The following is a 21,804-nucleotide window of genomic DNA, read 5'->3' as shown; positions in this document are numbered from 1 at the left end:
GAATATTTACAAACATGCAAAAAGCCTTATGTTCCCTGAGTGCTGCTTATATTTTTGAATTATTGTTGAATGCCAGATTTCAAGACAAATGGGCTGCGGTTTGTGGAAAGGGGGTTTAATGCATATGCTTAAAGTGTTGTCCCAGATTAGCCTGTGCAGTTGGTCACTCTACGCTTTTATGATATTTTTCGTTTGTATATAAAGTCACTTCTTAGCAAAACAGGCAGTTTAAGCGGAAAAGGTCGTCCCTGATTAGCCTGTGCGGACTGCACAGGCTTATGGGATGACACTTTAAGCTCATATATAAAACCACCTATTCACAGAGCACGGCTAAAATAATTTGGCAACTGAAATGAGAAATATACAGAGTATTATTTATTGACTTTGGTGCATGATGCAATTTGATTTTAAGTGGTTATAGAAAACAAGAAATATCTTTAAAACAATATATACGGCGTTGTTGCCGGTTTTGATGAACGATTCGTGGCTTATTTCGCTTTATTATATAGTATTGTTCAGATAACTATATTTCCAGAATAGAAAAACACAATAAGAATAGAAGTAATTGAAAGCATATATTCCAGCTGGAAATGCACGAATCATCAGTACATATTTAAAATATTTTTATGCACGTTCTTCAAACAGACCTACTTTTGTGGTTTGTCGGACATTGTTATTTGATTCCATTATTAATACATGTAGTTGTGTGAATCATCGCAATCATGCTTAATAAATCAGTCTAAATGGTTGAATATTTCTAATCAAATTAATCAAAACTGGTACTTATCATGCAATTGTTGAAATCACATTAAGAATCTATGATACACATACCATATTAATATCGCCAAATATTTTCATTTAATATCTTTCTGATCAAAATAAACTTCAAGTGCAAATAGTTTATGCGATAACATTTATATAATGATGTCTGCAACTGAACGCGAACTGACCTCGATACCTTGTGGCTTGGAATGCAATCCAATAAAGTGAGGTAACGATTCCACTGCTGGAATGACGACTTGTTTAAAGCTTTATACATTTACGTGTTTAACGGTCGATTTCAAAAACAATTTTAAATATTTTCGGCAAAGCGTATATATCAGGTTATTGAACAACAATACTTATAAGTTATATGATCTAAAATTTATGAGTGCACAGAATGCAATATCACAGTAATTACCAAATATGAGAACACAGCCTTTACAAATGCTCTTGATCTGACAATCTTCTTAATATAAAAGGGCACACACCAACTGTATTGATGTCGAGAGTTGAGTGTGAAACTGCTCTCTCTCCCAAACCTTATCGTAAGAGATAAAATTGTTTAAGCTGAATATGCAGTTAACATCGTTCCTTAACAAACTGTAGTATCCCTTTTCATACCTTATACTTCTCAAATATAGAATAAGGATTGACAAACATGTTAATGTAAATTTGAAAAACGTTTGTAGATTGCAAGTTTTCTACTTCGAAAAGTTTCAGGCCTACCGGCGGGAAATTTAATATTCAAATTGATTGGTCGCTTTCAAAGGTCAGCTTAGGGTAAAATCTGAGTTAGGCATCTACGTTGAAAAAAAAATCACAAGTGGCATAGACATGAGTAGAAATATCATTTTACTATAATGAATGAAATAAATATCTGATCATACATTGAAAGCAACACATTTTCTTTTATTTTATCAGGGGTGTGATAAAAGAACAGGAAGGAGAATGCCCTACCCCCCCCCCCCCCCCTTACAGATGTAAACTAAACTCTTCATTTGTTTAAAGGTCCTAGAATGTTAATAACTATGTGTACAATTCATTTGAGATTAAAAGGGTGGAACTGAAAGGATGAGAAATCACATGCCTGTTTATGATTTTATACAATAAATAAAGATGCAAAAAAAAATCTTATATCTATGTGGTAAATCACGTCCTAAATGATATTGGTGAAAACAAATTGACAAAATATGTGCGTCATAGCAGCTTTATGATTTTTATCATGGATGGTGGGAAACACATGTTTGTGAATATTCGATGCGCATTTACAATAGAAAGGATGACACTGTTTGTCCGATGTATTTGATGGAAAAAGATTGTGATTTTTTTCTGATAAATTAAGTGATTTTCCCAGCAATTAAAGCTATATTCCCTTATATTTTTCACTTAAAATCAAATTTTATTTAATCAATTATAGGTTATTGAACAAAATTGTTTATTTTTCAGTGATATATTTGTACAAAACTGATACACCCTATTGGACAAGCCGAGAGTCGAGTCCCCTATTAATTAGTATGCAAACTGTGTCCGATTTATTTTCAGAATCAACAATAGTTTCAACATAATATAGATTATCGTGATTATTAGTAAAAGGAACATTTGGTTTAGGCTTTTATATATTTGATTTAACTTGATCATCCAACATTTAATATATTGGACACTATTTTGTCCAATAATGTAGAATACTTGTTAATCACATGGTACCTATGATAACAGCTGATTAAATGATATATATATATAAATAAACAATATAATTCTATATTCCACTGGAAAGCATATAATACAATTTACTAAGCTATGCTCAAGATCGCACTTAACGATTTTAAGATTTTTTATGAAGACACACATCAGCATGAGCCTTACGAAATTATTAACACTATTGAAAGATATAACTTTCCCACTCAAAAGCAAAGTAAAATGTCTTTGTGCAAGCAGCATACAATCAGAACACCCTTTGAGTATCTAGCAGTCAGTTCAGGTTTGATGCTTTTTGCTGCTCATCAATATCTTAAGGATTGAAATGAAGTCTTTAAAACAATAAAAACTAGTACAAAAAGTCTTAATTTTAATTGTATATTCAAAGGCGTCAAGGTGCTTATCTAACAGGTTAAGGGTTATACCTTCCAACTATAATAGCAATAGCTATATACAAACAACATAAAAACACAAAACAACCAGCGAATATTTCGCTGTTCAGGTTTAAGGCTGTTTTCTGTTCATCAGTATCTTAGGGTGAGAAATAAGGCTTCTAAAACTTCAATCTTGTTAGAAAGGTCTTAAATTTAATAAAATATTCTAACGGACTACACATATGTCAAAGTGTGTATATTAGTGGTGAAGGGTTATACCCATCCAACAAGCACTACTTACAGCTAACCTTCACAAACATGTCAAAGTGAGTGGTGAAGGGTTATACCCTTCCAACAAGCACTACTTACAGCTGTCCTTCACAAACATGTCAAAGTTTGTATCAGAGTGGTGAAGGGTAATACCCATCCACCAAGAACTACTTACAGCTGTCCTTCACAAACATGTCAAAGTGTGTATCAGAGTGGTGAAGGGTTATACCCATCCACCAAGCACTACTTACAGCTGCTGTCCTTCACGAAGTCAACAATTATGAGTCTCGGCATCGGCATCTGATCCAGAGAAGCTATCGAGCCGAGGATGTGGCGCATGAACTTGCGCTGTATAAGCTCTACCTCCTCCTGAACAACACAAGAAGACACAATTCGCATCAAAATCATTCACACTGTGATTTAACACTAGGGATAATAACAGTGTTTTGTTCACCATTTTCTGAATGGGGCTGGGTTCATTGGATTGGGAAATTAAATGCGGTAAAAAATGGGGGAAAAAGTGGTGATGTGTTTCTGCAAAAAAATACACCAATATTGAGAATAAAACTGTTTGCAATATTATGGTAACTTGAGTTCAACTTATAGTGCTGGATAGGATATGAACTTAAGGTTGAGAGTTTTTTAAAATAGAAAATATCAGGATGAACATCAGAGCCTTGTTTTGGGAAAACTGAGCTTATTGCATGTTCATAAAGTGCCGTCCCAGATTAGCCAGTGCAGTCCACACAGACAACACATTATGCACATACATAAAGCCGAGTTTTCTCATAACGAGGTTTATTGTTTCAAATTAGGTCACACCGTGATTTGACACTTGGGATAATATTTTGCATAAATTAACACCATAGTGTTTTTTTTCATTCAAAATCAGGGCAGGTAACAAGCCCCATTTCATATGGATAAAATATATATATTTCCCAAATAGGACCTTTAAATTCCCAACTGAAGGTTTCCAAAAAATACTATTTTTTTTAAAGATCTTAACCCTTTGCATGCTGGGAAATTTGTCTTCTGCTAAATTGTCGTCTTCTGAATCTCTAAAATTAGCATTGTCTTCGATTTTGTTCAAAGAATACTATCAGAATAGCAAACAGTTTGGATCCTGACTGTTTGCAAAGGCCTTTAAAATTCAGTTCCGGCACTGAAAGAGTTAACATGTAGTTCTTCTCCCATCCAGCTCTACAAGTTACACATTATTAAATATTATATTCAAAACATTTGTATTCGCATTTTATTTGCATTTGTTACTAAAAAACAACAACACTGATTTCACAATTTTTTCCAAAATGTCACAATTATTTGCCCAATCAAAAGACACCCGGCCCCATTCCCAAAATTGTGAACAAAACCACTTCACCAACAGAGCCCGTGTCAAAATCTTAGTTATTGAGCAAACACAATTTTTCGTTCAATTTTTAAGTAACAGTAATTCCAAGTTTGTGCAAATACAAATATAAAGTTTGTAAACTCCATAAAAAATCTGGTTAATTATACCATCAACCTGTCATTCTACGAAAGAATAAAAAAGTCCCACAAGAATAAGAAAGTATTTGAATCAAACAATCGATACATACAGTCTACAGTTGTAAAAAAAACAAACTCTACAGTCAGAAAAGCTGATGGTCAAGTGTAAACTCATGTAAGTGCTAACAAAATCATAATCTCAAGAATCAAGTTCAAATTAGTTAAATACTAATATGATAATATATATTAGTCAGGTAAGTACTAACCTAATAAAATATATACAAGAGCCTTAAAATTATAAAAATAATTTAATATTTTTAGAAGTAAGTATTAGAACAACATTCCCAACTAGAGCTTTGTCACAGACGTGACTATTACCCCCACATGCCGCATTGACAAATAATATTTTGCATGTCGTCTTTACAAAAAACAGCAGACACCATGCTTAATTTATAAAACGCACTATGTGACCCCTTGACCTAGTTTTTGACCCAAGAAAGTCCTATGTTCTAACTTGGCCTTAAGATCATCTCCATACAACTTCTGACCGAGTTTGGTAAAGATCGGATGTAAACTACTTGAATTAGAGAGCGGACATCATGCTGAATGTTAAAAAACGCACTAAGTGACCCCGTGACCTAGTTTTAGGCCCGGAATGGCCCATGTTCAAACTTGTCCTAGAGATCATTAAGATAAAACTTGTGACCAATTTTGGTGAGGATTGGATGAAAACTACTTGAATTAGAGAGCGGACAACATGGTGAGGTTTAAAACGCACTAAGATACTCAGTGACCTAGTTTTTGACCCGGCATGACCCATATTCAAACTTGGCCTAGACATCATCTAGATACAACTTCTGACCAAGTTTGGTGAAGATTGGATTAAAACTACTTGAATTAGAGAGTGGACAACATTTTGATGTTTAAAACGCACTAAGTGACCCCGTGACCTTGTTTTTGACCCGGCATGACCCGTATTCAAACTTGCCCTAGACATTATCAAGATACAACTTCTGACCAATTTTGGTGAAGATTGGACAAAAACTACTTTAATTAGAGAGCGGACAACATGGTGTGGTTTAAAACACACTAAGTGACCCCATGACCTAGTTTTTGACCCGGCATGGCCCATGTTCAACTTGACATACACATCATCTAGTTACAACTTCTGACAAAGTGTGGTGAAGATCGGATTTAAACTACTTTAAATAGAGAGCGGACACCATGCTCAATGTATAAAACGTACTAAGTGACCCTGTGACCAAGTTTTTGATCTGGCATGGCCCATGTTCAAACTTGGCCTTCAGATCATCTAGATAAATCTTCTGACCAAGTTTAGTGAAGATCGCATGAAAACTACTTGAATAAGAGAGAGGACACCATGCTGAATGTTAAAAAACGCACTAAGTGACCCCGTGACCAAGTTTTTGACCTGGCAAGGCCCATGTTTGAACTTGGCCTTAAGATCATCTAGATACAACTTCTGACCAAGTTTGGTGAAGATCGGATGAAAACTACTTGAATTAGAGAGTGGACAACATGCTTAATGTTTAAAACGCACTAAGTGACCCCGTGACCTAGTTGTTGACCCAGCAAGGCCCATGTTCGAATATGGCCTAGACATCATGTTGATACAACTTCTTACTAAGTTTGATAAAGATCGGATGAAAACTACTTGAATTAGAGAGCGGACAACATGCTGAATGTTTAAAACGCACTAAGTGACCCCATGACCTAGTTTTTGACACGGCAAGGCCCATGGTCGAACTTGGCCTTGACATCATGTAGATACAACTTCTGACCAAGTTTGGTGAAGATCGGATGAAAACTACTTGAATTAGAGAGCAGACAACATGCTGAATGTTTAAAATGCACTAAGTGACCCCGTGACCTAGTTTTTGACCCGGAAAGGCCCATGTTTGAACTTGGCCTAGACATCATGTAGATACAACTTCTGTCCATGTTTGGTGAAGATCGGATGAAAACTGCTTGAATTAGAGAGCGGACAACATGCTGAATGTTTAAAACGCACTAAGTGACCCCATGACCTAGTTTTTGACCCGGCAAGGCCCATGTTAAAACTTGGCCTAGACATCATGTAGATACAACTTCTTACCAAGTTTGGTGAAGATCGGATGAAAACTACTTGAATTAGAGAGCGGACACTTAATACGGACCGATAGACAGACCGACCGACAGACATGTTCACTCCTATATACCCCCCTAAACTTCCTTTGTGGGGGTATAATTTAGATTTCAGTACATATCTTCAATAGGCGAAACATTGAGGAGTTAAAAACTTCAATGATGATCAAATAGAAACTTTTGGAACAATTTGGAACAGCTTTTTAACATATTTTTTTTAGTCTGAATGTGCATTTTTATGCTAAAATCTCTTTGGCGAACCATATATAATTATGTATTTTGCTATTGTATAGTTCATTTTTTCAACAGATATGTTTATTTGATTTTTGTTTTCTAATGCTATTGCCAAATTTATCTAATTATATTGTTTTTTGATCAATATATGTATAAAATAAAAACAAGAGATGTGTTCGACAGAAACACAATACCCCCTATTGCGCCGCTTTTTTTTTTTTTTTGACCTTTGACCTTGAAAGATGACCTTGACCTTGAACTTCCACCACTCAAAATGTGCAGCTTTATGAGAACACTGCATTGATTTTTTTTTTTTTTTTACCTTTGACCTTGAAGGATGACCTTGACCTCGAAGGATGACCTTGACCTTGAACTTCAACCACTCAAAATGTGCAGCTTCATGAGAACGCCGCTTTGATTTTTTTTTTGACCATTGACCTTGAAGGATGACCTTTACCTTGAAGGATGACCTTGACATTGAACTTCCACCACTCAAATGTGCAGCTTCATGAGAACGCCGCTTTGAATTTTTTTTGGACCTTTGACCTTGAAGAATGACTTTGACCTTGAACTTCCATCACTCAAAATGTGCAGCTTCATGAGATACACATGCATGCCAAATATCAAGTTGCTATCTTCAATATTAAAAAAGTTATGGCCAATGTTAAAGTTTTCGGACGGACAGACGCCATATATTTTACATTTGACCTTGAAGGATGACCTTGACCTTCACCTTTCACCACTCAAAATGTTCAGCTCCATGAGATACACATGCATGCCAAATATCAAGTTGCTATCTTCAATATTGAAAAAGTTATGGCCAATGTTAAAGTTTTCGGACAGACGCCATAAATTTGACATTTGACCTTGAAGGATGACCTTGACCTTTCACCACTCAAAATGTGCAGCTCCATGAGATAAACATGCATGCCAAATATCAAGTTGCTATCTTCAATAGTGAAAAAGTTATTGCCAATGTTTAAGTTTTTTTTTGACGGACGGACAGACTGACTGACATACTGGCGGACAGCTCAACTGCTATATGCCACCCTACCTGGGGCATAAAAATATGTATAATATTTAAATAGTTCTTACATTTGTATAGTTCAGTTATATACATTGTCAACTTCACTATTCTTAATCCTTTGTATGCCATTGACTTGATAATAAAGATTACTTCCAAAGTTCTGTTGCAAATTCATCTTTTTCATCACTTATTGCATTACATTTTTGTTTTCTCTTACATACGTTATATGTATGTGTTTGAAATCTGGAAATAAAATGTGTTGGAAAAAAAGCACTCACCTGATAAGCCACAGAAGAATTGCCTTTTCTCTCAGTGTCCACTTCAGCGAGCTTGACATGCTTTTTCTTATCCTTCCCAGATGCTTCAGCGTTCTTCTTTTCCGTGAGTTTTTGAGTTGCCAACGCCTCCCCCACGTACTGAATGAGCACTTTGACTCCCTCGGGATTCTCCTTCTGTAGGTAGACCTCCAACGCCTTAGCCCTAGCCAGTAGCATGCCAACCTGTGTTGAGTAAGACAATATTTAATGTGCTTCTTGATATACAGCTGAGTTAGGCCTCTTCTTCTTCTGGTACAGCACTCCTTCTAAATAGAAGATTTTGTGCCGGCGCCTATTAGTTAAGATGTGAAATCTGTAAAATAGGTGCGTTTGACCGCTGGGGCACTTTTTCTTACAAAGATTAAAAGAACCACAATAAAATATACACTAAATAATAATCCTTTTTGAATTTTGGTTTATAACGACAATTGTGACAGTGGGGTCTTGATTTGATGACACTAAGTAGAGGACCTATATACAATGTGACATACAAAATGTAACACATCTTGATGTTCAAGTTGCCGCGATGTTAGTAAAAAAAGTATCTTTAATATAGTACCAGAAATTCTCAGATTAAAGGGGCATACCTTTTGTTATTTTTAATTCAGGGCAAAACTAATACAAACAAGAGCACCGCCTTGCGGGTGCAGACCGCTCATCTATTTTCTTTTTAAAGGTGAAGGGTCTCTCATTTTCAATCACAAAGGAGGGAGGGGCAGAGTGAAGAGGGGTGTATAGTGTGGGGGTGTGTAAAAACGCCAAAAAAAAATAAATTCGGGTGCGAGGGGGGGGGGGAGTGGGGGGAGATTTTTGGGTGCGATGGTTGGAAACCGTTTTAAAAAAAAAAATTGGGGGTGGGGTTTGGGGGGGGGGGGGGGGTAAAGTGTGAGGGTGTGGTGGTAATTTGTGAGATGATCTTAAAAAAAAAAAAAAAAATTAGGGTGGGGGGGGGGGATTCTTGGGTGTGATGGTTGGACGGTATTTCAAACATAAAATAATAAAAATAAATATTTGTGTTTTTTAACCGTTTCAATAAACAAATTTGGGGGGTGGGGTGGGGTGGGGGGGGGTATAGTGTGAGGGTGTGGTGGTCATTTGTGAGATGATCTTTAAAAAAAAAAAAAAATAGGGGAGGGGGGGGGGAGGGGGGAGGGGGGGGGGCAGGGAGGGCACAGGGGATGGTTTGGGTGGAGTCTATTGTGGTATGTCAGGTAAGAGTAGTTTTGTCAAAGTATCAATCAAATCTAATCATAAATAAAGAAGTTATGGCAATTTTAGCAAAATTTAATAATTTGACCTTGAGAGTCAAGGTCATTCAAAGGTCAAGGTAAAATTCAACTTGACAGGTACAGTAACCTCATGATAGCATGAAAGTATTTGAAGTTTGAAAGCAATAGCCTTGATACTTAAGAAGTAAAGTGGATCGAAACACAAAATTTAACCATATATTCAAAGTTACTAAGTCAAAAAAGGGCCATAATCCCGTAAAAATGACAACCAGAGTTATGCAACTTGTCCTTTTACTGTACCCTTATGATAGTTTGCGAGTGTTCCAAGTATGAAAGCAATATCTATGATACTTTAGGGGTAAAGTGGACCAAAACACATAACTAAACCAAATTTTCTAAGTATAAAAAGGGTACATAATTCTGTCCAAATGCCAGTCAGAGCTACATTACTTTGCCTGCACAGTCCCCTTATGATAGTTAATAAGTGTTGCAAGTATGAAAGCAATAGTTTTAATACTGTAGGAATAAAGTGGACCTAAACACAAAACTTAACCAAATTTTCAATTTTCTAAGTATAAAAAGGGCACATAATTCTGTCAAAATGCACGCCAGAGTTATCTAACTTTGCCTAACCAATCCCCTCATGATAGTAAGTAAGTGTACCAAGTTTGAATGCCATAGCATTGTGACTTTATGAGAAAAGTGGACCTAAACGCAAAACTTAACCAAAATTTTCAATTTTCTAAGTATAAAAAGGGAACATAATTCTGTCAAAATGCACGCCAGAGTTATCTAACTTTGCCTGCCCAGTCCCCTCATGATAGTTAGTAAGTGTACCAAGTTTGAATGCAATAGCATTGATACTTTCTGAGAAAAGTGGACCTAAACGCAAAACTTAACCGGACGCAAACGCCAACGCCGACGCCGACGCCAATGTGATGACAATAGCTCATAATTTTTTTTCAAAAAATAGATGAGCTAAAAAGGACAAATACAATTTCACAAGCTCCCATGCCAGCAAGTTTAAATGTTGTAGGCAAAACATGAGATAGAACATCTGCAGACACGTTTGTTTCTAAGGACGGGAAGATATCTATTCTGATCTCGGCATACTAGCCTTACTTCGTAATGTGAATATAATAAACAGATAAAAAGAATGAAAAATGTCTACAAATGGTTTAACAATTTCCTGCTGCGAGGCAAAGTAAGAACGGCTATTTTCAACTAGCATTAAACCAGAAGAACCTGTGGGTACATTAGTAACTTTCAGGCTGTTCAGGTTTTATGCTGTTTGTTGCTCATCAGTATCTTAGGAGTGTGAAATGAAGCCTTTACATGTTGAATCTAGTTAGAAAGGTCAAACATTTAATTAGATTTTATAAGGGAAAACAAATGTGTTAAAATGTATATCTGAGTGTGGATTATTTAATCCTTTACCACTTATATATATACATATTTAACATTATTTACCCTTTACCACGTAGATACGTAGTTAACCCTTTACCACTTAGATACATTTTTAATCCTTTACCACCTAGATACTTATAAAAATCTTTACCACTTAGATATGTATTTAACCCTTTACCACTTAGATACTTATTTTAACAAAATAACGCATTTGTAGTCCCTTAGAAAGGTATATACAATTAATGACCTTTTCTCTAACTCGCAGGGTGTTTGGGTTTTATGCTGTTTGCACATAGCCATTTTCACTTTGCTTCTAAGTGGAATTTAAGGGTCAACAGGAAACATATGTACCTCAGTTTGCTTCCACTTGCTCCCTGTGCCAACAATTACAGCCACGACAGGAAGACCCATGTTCAAGATGCCGAATCTCAGCTCCATCAAGCAGTTATCTGACTCTGCATACTGAAATTGACATGCAAAATGATTGGATGAAATTGACATTCAAAATGATATGATGAAATTGACATTCAAAATGATTTGATGAAATTAATGACCATGAGTTCCAAAGTGCAGTTACTGGACTCTGCTTATCAACATACTCAAAAAGATGGGGGAAAATGAGCCCCAAAATAAAGAAATGAACCCCAAAATGAAGAAATGAACCCCAAAATGAAAAAATGAATCCCAATATGACGAAATGAATCCCAATATGAAGAAATGAATCCCAAAATGAAGAAATGAATCCAAACATGACGAAATGAATCCCAAAATGAAGAAATGAAACCCAACATGAAGAAATGAATCCCAAAATGAAGAAATGACCCCGATATGAAGAAATGAATCCCAAAATGACGAAATGAACCCCGAAATGAAGAAATGAACCCAAAATGAAGTACAATAAAGAGATGTGTTTGTCAGAAACACAATGCCCCCTTTTGTGCCGCTTTGAAGCCACATATTTGACCTTTGATCTTGAAGGATGACCTTTCACCACTCAAAATAGGCAGCTTCATAAGATACACATGTATGCCAAATATCGGGTTGCTATCTTCAATATTGCAAGAGTGTTCACAAACCTTTAACCAAATTTAAAGTTTTGGGACACGCAATGAATGACAGACAGACAGGCCAAAATCAATATGCCCCCGATCTTTCGATCCGGGGGCATAAACAATCTCAAAATAAAGAAACGAATCCCAAAATAAAGAAATGAACCCCAAAATGAAGAAATGAACCCCACAATGAAGACATGAACACCAAAAAATAAAATAATGAATTCCAAAATGAAGAAATGATCCCCAAACGTGAGCACCATATTGAAATAACCTTGAAAATGATTAGAGGAAATGAGCACCGTTCTAAGAGGACACATGCCCTCACAAATTACGGCGGGGACTGCATAAGAATTGCATGTAAATATTATATTGGCATAAAGAATAAAATCAGTTTTTTATTAAAAACCTTGAAACCTTGTAGAAATTACAGAGTGGAAACTAAAATGTATGCATTATTACCTTAAATTGCAACATTGACCTTTCACTCAGAGACATGAGATTTGTTAGCAATCGTCAGGGGGAATAATTTTCTAAAATTATGTAAACATCTTCAAAGAGATGTTAAAGTTTAAGAGAAGACAACAAATACAGGTTACGAACCACCCACTAACAGACAATGCCCTTCCTCAAGGGATAAAACTAAACTACATTCTTACCTCATCCGAAACAAATGCCACAAAAACTTTGCTGTTCCTTATACCAACAGCCATATCAGCAAAAATTCCTTTCTGTGAACAAAGAAACAAAGAAAAACATGAAAAGGATTAATACATATGAGCCATGCTATGTGAAAAGGTCATTTAATGCAAGTATGTAAAGTGTCATCCCAGACTAGCCTGTGCAGTCCGCACAGGTAAATCAGGGATGACACTTTCCACGTTCATGATACTTTCTGTTAAAAAATCCCTTCTTAGCAAAAACCCAATTTATACGGAAAATGTCGTCCCAGATTAGCCCTCTGCAGTCCACACAGGCTAATCTGGGACACCACGTTACAAATATGCATTAAACCCCCTTTTCACAGAGCGCGCCTCATATTAAATAGATAACACTCACATTACAGAGGGGGTAAGCACATGACAAACAAGATGGCGACGTCCATGCAGAGGCAGGTATTTTTCATCGTTTTATACCCTGTAGTACTTTTTTTTTTTATTCCGCTCACTTTCCAGCCATATTAGGAAGAAATTTACCGGCTTGTATTTCGTAGTAATATTCGCTCTATTGTTAAAGTACCTCTTCTCAAACCTCACCTCTTTTCGAACCCTTCATTTGTTTACATTTCATACGCATGTGCGCACACGCATTTTATCACGGTTTTTTATGTATAAGTAATTTGTTTATGACGACACACACGTAGCGGAAAATCAACGAAAATGCGTCAAAAACCTGTAGAATAAGTACATTAATCATAAAACACGTAAAAATCATAGTATTCCTTAATGCTTTTTACATGTGTAATGATTTTCATTAAAAAAAAAGTCTTATTTTCATTCTCAACTTTGCTTGACAATTTATACAAATGGGCTGCTGTTATAAGTCACATGACCATGGTCAAATCATGGGGCGAATTAATTTTTAATGGCGTACAGGAAGGGTTCGAAAGCAGGTACTTGTTGTATGGGCAGCATAGAAAGTTTTACATGATATGGTGGTGCTGAAAACTTGCAAAAAATTCTGTTATCAAAAGATGATTAACATAACAATTAAAGTTGCCAGCCATGTAGAAACAAACTTTTTATCAAAGAGAGTTCCTATTAATATGTTTCACTATTTTCAATCTTAATAGTCACTATATTTGAAAGATGGTTCTTCCATTATATATCTCAACTTTACTCGGTGCTAAATTTCTTAGCGGGAATCGAGGTATAAAGCGAATTTAAATACGAAATAAACGCTTATAATCACATTTTACTGATATGGCTGGAAAGTTAGCGGAATAAAAACAATAATACAAGTAATACAGGGTATAAAACGGCGAAAAATACCTGCCTCGGCATGGACGTCACCATCTTGTTTGTCACGTGATTAACCCCTCTGACATTACAGATATAGGATCTGGCACGAGTTGTCATATCATACCATATTTTATTAAACGAGTTGAGGACTTTTTTTATTAAGCGAGCCATTGGTGACCTTACTTACGAATTTCCTGGACAAGTTTAACAAAATATGGTATGAAATGACGAGTGTCAAATCAGAACACATGATTTTATATGAGCAAATTAAATAAATATTTACGCAAACATAATGATAAATCCCGAATGTTGTTTACATTTCGTGACATCATTTAACGTAGCAACGTCATTTCAGCAAAATAACAAAATGCGATTGGTCATTCAAACGAATATAAGCCAATGAAAACGCTTAAAAAGTATATTACACATGTGTAAGATAAAACTATTTGTTATGGTTATATAACATGGGAAACAGGGTATGGCATGTGAAAAAATATAACAAGGTGCCAGAGATTATGCAAAAGGTTGAAATACTCGAAATGGTATTATTGATATATATATTATTAGACATTATCATGAACAGCATAAAGCCATAAATAATAAAATAACAAGGGACAAAATTGTCACAAAACCAGGTTTTCAACTCAAAGTGTGACCTTGACCTTAGAGATATCAACGTAATTCTTTTGCGCAACACACCGTCCAATGATGGTGAACAAATGTGCCACATGATTTTAAAATCTCACCATGAAAGACATAGTTATGGCCCGGACAAGTTCATTTATGGCCCCATTTTTGACCTTTGAACTTAAAGTGTGACCTTGGCCATGGAGATATCGATGTAATTCTTTCGCGCAACACACCGTCCAATGATGGTGAACAAATTTGCCAAATGATTTAAAATCTTACAATGAACGACAAAGTTATGGCCCGGACAAGCTTGTTCCGACGCCTGCCAGCCCGCCAACATTCGCCAATATAATAACCATTTTTTTCCTTCGGAAAACCTGGTTAAATATATTAAGCCATAAACAATAAAATAAATATATTCAATCAGTTTTAATTTTATAGGAAGGTCAATGAAAAATTTGGTTAAGTCAAGTTCTACACAAAAAAGAACTTCCCTACAAGTGAACATATGACAGAAATAAAAAGAAATTAAGAATTGGCAGTTTTCAGGTTCAAGTTAACATTTAAGCAAAATTGATGTTTCTGCCATTGTTTTACATGTAATATTTCTGCCATTTTATACGATGTATTCTTTCTGCCATTCTATCACATGTCATGGTTCTGTCATTCTATCACATGCCATATTTCTGCCATTTAATCACATGTCATGTTTCTGCCATTATATCAGATAACATGTTTCTTCCATTTTATTACATGTCATGTTTTACCATTCTATCACATATCATTATTTATGTGATTCTATTACATGTCATGTGTCTTTCAATCTATCACATGCCATGTTCTGCCATTCTATCAGAGGTCATGTTTCTGCCATTGCTTCACCTGTCATGTTTCTGCCATTCTATCACATGTCATGTTTCTGCCATTCTATCACATGTCATGCTTCTGCCATTTTTTTCACACGTCATGTTTCGGTTATTCTACCACATGCCATGTTTCTACCATTCTTGCACATGTCATGTTTCTACCATTCTTTCACATGTCATGTTTCTGTCATTCTATCACATGTCATGTTTCTGTCATTCTATCACATGTCATGTTTCTGTCATTCTATCACATGTCATGTTTCTGTCATTCTATCACATGTCATGTTTCTGTCATTCTATCACATGTCATGTTTCTGCCATTCTATCACATGTCATGCTTCTGCCATTTTTTTCACACGTCATGTTTCGGTTATTCTACCACATGCCATGTTTCTACCATTCTTGCACATGTCATGTTTCTACCATTCTTTCACATGTCATGTTTCTGTCATTCTATCACATGTCATGTTTCTACCATTCTATCACATGTCATGTTTCTGTCATTCTATCACATGTCATGTTTCTACCATTCTTTCACATGTCATGTTTCTGTCATTCTATCACATGTCATACCTTCTCTTTGCTGATGTTCTCAAGCTTGGTAGCAGACCACTTCATAATCTAACAATCTAAATATTAACCTTTGCTGATTCAGCTAAAAATTGTGAAGTTTCTTGTTTAAAATCTATTTGTATCTCTGGTAAGCTACATAAAATTATGCAGAGGAGCAAAATGGTTTGAAAAAATGGACCATACAAGGGATGTATTCTTCATGTCTGCTAGTCTTGATGTTTGCATTACATAATCAGCTTAGTATTCTGGAAAGTTGTATGATCAGATAAGTGATTATTTAAATAATAACAGAGCTTTTTTGCCTTCTGTGAGAATGGCCATTTTTCACAATTTTAGGAAAATTTGCTACTAACATTTTCACAATTTGAAGAAGTTTGCGACTCAAATTGTCACAATTAGATGAAGTTCACTACTCAAATTTTCACAATTCTAGAAAGTTTGCGACTCATTTTTTCACAATTTCGAACAGTTTGCGACTCATTTTTCACAATTTCGAACAGTTTGCGACTCATTTAAAAAACAAGAGGGCCTGAAAGGCTCATAGTCGCTCACCTGAGATTCAAAGGAACTGACTTTTTCTGTGCAGCCCAAGATGTCATTAGAACAATATGTTCATACGAACTTTCATGACTATTGAACACCCTGGCAGCCACGTTTTTCAACAGACCAGAACCATTTTTATACACATCCAAGATATTATTTAAACAAATATACTGACAAAGTTTCATGAAGATTCATAAGTCCATATACGGAAAAATGCCCCGCCCACTGGTGGCCATGTTTTTCAAGCAACTGGAACCACTTTCGAACTTGTCCAAAATATAATTGCATAAATCTTCCGACAAAGTTTCATGATGATCGTACAATAAATATGGCTTCTAGAGTGTTAACAAGGTTTAACTTTAGCTATATAAGGAAAAATGCCACGCCCCCTTGGCGGCCATGTTTTTCCACCAACTGGAACCATTTTCGAACTCATCCAAGATATCATTGGGACAAATCATCTGACCAAGTTTTATAATGATCGGACAATAAATGTGGCCTCTAGAGTGTTAACAAGGTTTTACTAAAGCATGATATATAGCAATATTAGGAAAAATGCCCCGCCCCCTGGTAGCCATGTTTTTAAAGCAACCAAAACCATTTTCGAACTCATCCAAGATATCATTAGGACAAATCTTCTGACCAAGTTTCATGAAGATCGGAAAATAAATGTGGCCTCTAGAGTGTTAACAAGGTTTTACTATAGCCATTTTAGGGAAAATGCCCTGCGCCCTGGCAGCCATGTTTTTCAACCAACCAGCATCATTTTTGAACCGTTCAAGATATTATTGGGGTAAATCTTCTGACCAAGTTTCTTGAAGATCGGACAATAAATGTGGCCTCTAGAGTGTTAACAAGATTTTACTATAGCCATATATAGCCGTATAAGGAAAAATGCCCCGCCCCTTGGCAGCCATGTTTTTCAAGCAAACGTAACCATTTTCGAACTCATCCAAGATATCATTGAGACCAATCTTCTGACCAAATTTCATGAAGATTGGACAATAAATGTGGCCTCTAGATTGTTCACAAGGTTTTACTATAGCCATATTTAGCCATATAAGGAAAACTGCCCCGCCCCCTGGAGGCCATGTTTTTTCACCGACCTGGACCATTTTCGAACTCGTCCGAGATATCAATAAAACCAATGTTTTGACCAAGTTTCATGATGATTGGGCAAAAATTGTGACTTCTAGAGTGTTCACAAGGTTTCTCTATAGCCATATTAGGAATACTGCCCCGCCCCCTGGCGGCCATGTTTTTCAACAGACCGGAACCATTTTTGAACTCAACCAACATATCATTTAGACAAACATTTTGACAAAGTTACATGAAGATTGGGCATCAAATGTGACTTCTACAGTGTTCACAAGGTTTTTCTTTTTTTTGACCTAGTGACCTAGTTTTTGACCCAGTTTCGAACTCAGTCGAGGTATCAATAGGACAAATGTTCTGACCAAATTTTATGAAGATCAGACAATAAATGTGGCCTCTATAGTGTTCACAAGGCAAAATGTTGACGGACGACGCACAACGGACAACTGACAAAAAGCGATCACAAAAGCTCACCATGAGCACGTTGTGCTCAGGTGAGCTAAAAAATGGGAAGGTAAAGGCCAATTCACAAAAACAGGAAAAAAGCACTGAATAAATTGAGCCATGTAGGTAAAATTCTCAACAATTTTAACGGGTAGGTGCAACGGGTTGAAATATCCTTTATATAATGATAAACGTCATAATAAATAAAATAAAACATGAACAAAACCCTAACTGCAGCTAGGATAGGTACAAATCACTCTAAAATTAATGTCATACCTTCTCCTTGCCAATGTACTCTGTATCAATCCAGCAATTAAATTTCCCCTCATGTTCAAGCCGGAAGCACAGGTCACGTGGGTCACCATACCCAAGGGCACTCTCGTTGTATTTCTCTTGGTTCTTTGTTGCCAGGTAGGAATTCCTCTGGCAGTAACTGATGAAAACTTCCGGCATCGTGACCTCCTTCTGTGAATGGATTAATAGTTAAACTTATTTTATGCTTTGCTCTGGTCTAAAGGAATAAATAAGTGATTTGCAATTGTTAATTCACTTAATCTCATCGGCATACTAGTATTCAAGAAATAACACTTCATTTGATATAGTTTAGTGTATTCTACAATATTGAAATACAACTAACAGGGACACTTAAGACAGTAATAGTTTTCAAATGTTCTTTCTCATCATGATGTCATTTTATGTTTTGTATAAATTTTAGCCAACTTTCTTGTTCAAGACAAACAATGCTAACATTAAGGGCTAAATAAAAAAGCGAATAGGTTATAAATACAGCTAAGTTTATAATGTTCTTGCCATGAAAAGCGCAACATATTTCAAAGGTTCCAAGTTTTCTTAGCCTAAGCAATTATACTTATTAGAAAATTCCATCATTATCACAATTTATTGTACAATGAACCATACAAATTGGCTCCATTGTCATTCAATGCTAATGTCCCTGTAATTTATTCATGAATATTAACCTCTTTAATTCCTTGCAGAATTTCAGTAAGCCATTCTTTCAATTCATCCCTGCGACCATTTGCACATTCGTAGCGTGACCGTGTCTTTGCCATCAACTTGCGCTGAAAACAAAAACAACAAGAAAAATGTGTTTGTCAGAAACACTATGTCCCCTTCTGCGCCGCTTTGAATTTTTTGTTTGTTTGAACTTTGACCTTGAAGGATGACCTTGACCTTTCACCACTCAAAATATGCGGCTCCATGAGATACACATGCATGCCAAATATCAAGTTGGTATCTTCAATATTGCCAAAGTAATCATAAAATGAGCGATTTTGGCCACATATACTCGACCTCTGACCTTGAAGGATGACCTTGACCTTTCACCACTCAAAATGTGCGGCTCCATGAGATACAAATGCATGCCAAATATCAAGTTGCTATCTTCAATATTGCAAAAGTATTCATAAAATGAGCGCTTTTGGCCACATATATTTGACCTCTGACCTTGAAGGATGACCTTAACCTTGACCTTTCACCACTCAAAATGTGCATCTCCATGAGATACACATGCATGCCAAATATCAAGTTGCTATCTTGAATATTGAAAAAGTTATTGCAAATGTAAAAGTTGGAGCAAACAAACCAAAAGACCAACGTACAGACCAACAGACAGGGCAAAAACAATATGTCCCCCACTATAGTGGGTGCGACATAAAAATGCACGCATTTACATAACATTTGAAGTTATCAATAATGGTATAAAAAATAAATATAATTGATAATATAATATATAATATAATAATAAATAAATAATAATACGAACAAATTAAAATGAAGAATGTCAGTATTCTGATAATACATTGTAGCTTAATACAACAAATGTTTTATATGTAAAACATTGTTGTATAGCAGACATCAAATGTAGAGACATGTTTGCATAACGAAATTGAACCTAAAAAATTGTTGCATAACAAACGTCAAATGTAAGACAGTTTTGAATAATTAAATTGAACCCCATTGCTGGAATTTAATTATACATGACAGCTGACAGGGTACTAGAGCTTATTAAGCAAATCAAATAGTCAAACAAGAGTTCCGCGGTCGGAGATGACCGCATTGAAGCCGGATTTTTGATTTAAATGACAGGAAAGTACCTTTCGTGTTTTTGTCAATGCAATACTTAAATTACTGAAATATTGTTCAAAGGTCAAAATGAAATGTAAGTACTTTTCAAGGCATGAGCAAACCTTGTGTTATGTTTTGAATGCATGCATATACATGAACAACAATAACATTTAAGGTCACAAATATGAACTTGAATTGACAATTAGGAAAGTTTGATCTCAATTTTTTTATTAGCAAATTAGTAACATATTGTTTGAAGTTTCCATCAATTTCATTATCAAATGTAAGAAAATAAACTTGACCTTAAAATGACCAGTGGTCATCTACTAGTTCTGGCCAACCTTCATATTAAGTTTGAAGACTCTAGGTCTAAGCATACCAAAGTATTAACAACTTTAACATATTTACATCCAAGGTCACAGTGACCTCGACCTTCAAATGAATGACCTTGAAATGACCAGTGGTCATCTAAGTGTGCTTGCAAACCTTTACGTCAAGTTTGAGATTCTAGGTCCAAGCATACCAAAGTTACAACAATTTTAACATTTTAACATTTAAGTTCACAGTGACCTTGACCTTCAAATGAATGACATTGAAATGAATGACCTTGAAATGACCAGTGGTCATCTAAGTGTGCTTGCAAACCTTTACGTCAAGTTTGAGATTCTAGGTCCAAGCATACCAAAGTTATAACAATTTTAACATTTTAACATTGAAGGTCACAGTGACCTTGACCTTCAAATGAATGACATTGAAATGAGCAGTGGTGATCTTCTAGTACTGGCCAACCTTTATGTCAAGTTTGAAGACTCTAGGTACAAGCATACCAAAGTTATAACATGGAATAAGAACTTTAACATTTTTACCTACCAAAGTTATAAGAACTTTAACATTTTTACATTCAAGGTCACAGTGACCTTGACCTTAGAATGAATGACCTTGAAATGACCAGTGGTCATCTAAGTGTGCTTGCAAACCTTCATGTCAAGTTTGAAGACTCTATGTCCAAGCATACCAAAGTTATAACAATTTTAACATTTTAACATTTAAGGTCACAGTGACCTTGACCTTCAAATGAATGACATTGAAATGACCAGTGGTCATCTTCTAGTACTGGCCAATCTTTATTTCAAGTTTGAAGACTCTAGGTACAAGCATACCAAAGTTATAACATGAAATAAGAACTTTAACATTTTTACATTCAAGGTCACAGTGACCTTGACCTTCAAATGAATGACCTTAAAATGTCCAGTGGTTACTTACTAGTTCTGGCCAACCTTCATGTCAAGTTTCAAGACTCTAGGTCCAAGCATACCAAAGTTATAACAACTTTAACATTTTTACATTCAAGGTCACAGTGACCTTGACCTTCAAATGAATGACCTTGAAATGTCCAGTGGTTACTTACTAGTTCTGGCCAACCTTCATGTCAAGTTTCAAGACTCTAGGTCCAAGCATACCAAAGTTATAACAACTTTAACATTTTTATATTGAAGGTCACAGTGACCTTCACCTTCAAATGAATGACCTTGAAATGACCAGTGGTCATCTGTTAATCCTGGCCAACCTTCATGTCAAGTTTGAAGACTCTAGGTCCAAGCATACCAAAG

At 35.7% G+C, this 21,804-nt stretch overlaps 1 protein-coding gene across 2 annotated transcripts in view; it reads right to left on the bottom strand.

Moving 5' to 3' along the window:
- Positions 1-21,804, bottom strand: part of LOC127881358 (uncharacterized) — a 90,594-nt gene that overhangs the window by 40,393 nt on the left and 28,397 nt on the right. For both annotated transcript variants that reach the window (XM_052429129.1, XM_052429130.1), the window contains exons 9-14: positions 19,087-19,188; positions 18,386-18,574; positions 12,657-12,728; positions 11,297-11,407; positions 8,271-8,492; positions 3,353-3,470 (exon numbers count right to left, since the gene is read on the bottom strand). In XM_052429129.1, coding sequence (XP_052285089.1) covers positions 3,353-3,470; positions 8,271-8,492; positions 11,297-11,407; positions 12,657-12,728; positions 18,386-18,574; positions 19,087-19,188 — 814 coding nt within the window. The remainder of the gene's footprint in view (positions 1-3,352; positions 3,471-8,270; positions 8,493-11,296; positions 11,408-12,656; positions 12,729-18,385; positions 18,575-19,086; positions 19,189-21,804) is intronic.

Source organism: Dreissena polymorpha, chromosome 5, assembly GCF_020536995.1.
Source record: "Dreissena polymorpha isolate Duluth1 chromosome 5, UMN_Dpol_1.0, whole genome shotgun sequence".
NCBI classification, from domain to species: Eukaryota; Metazoa; Mollusca; class Bivalvia; order Myida; family Dreissenidae; genus Dreissena; species Dreissena polymorpha.
The sequence above is the reverse complement of the archived record's forward strand: the minus strand, read 5'-3'. Positions and strand labels throughout refer to the sequence as shown.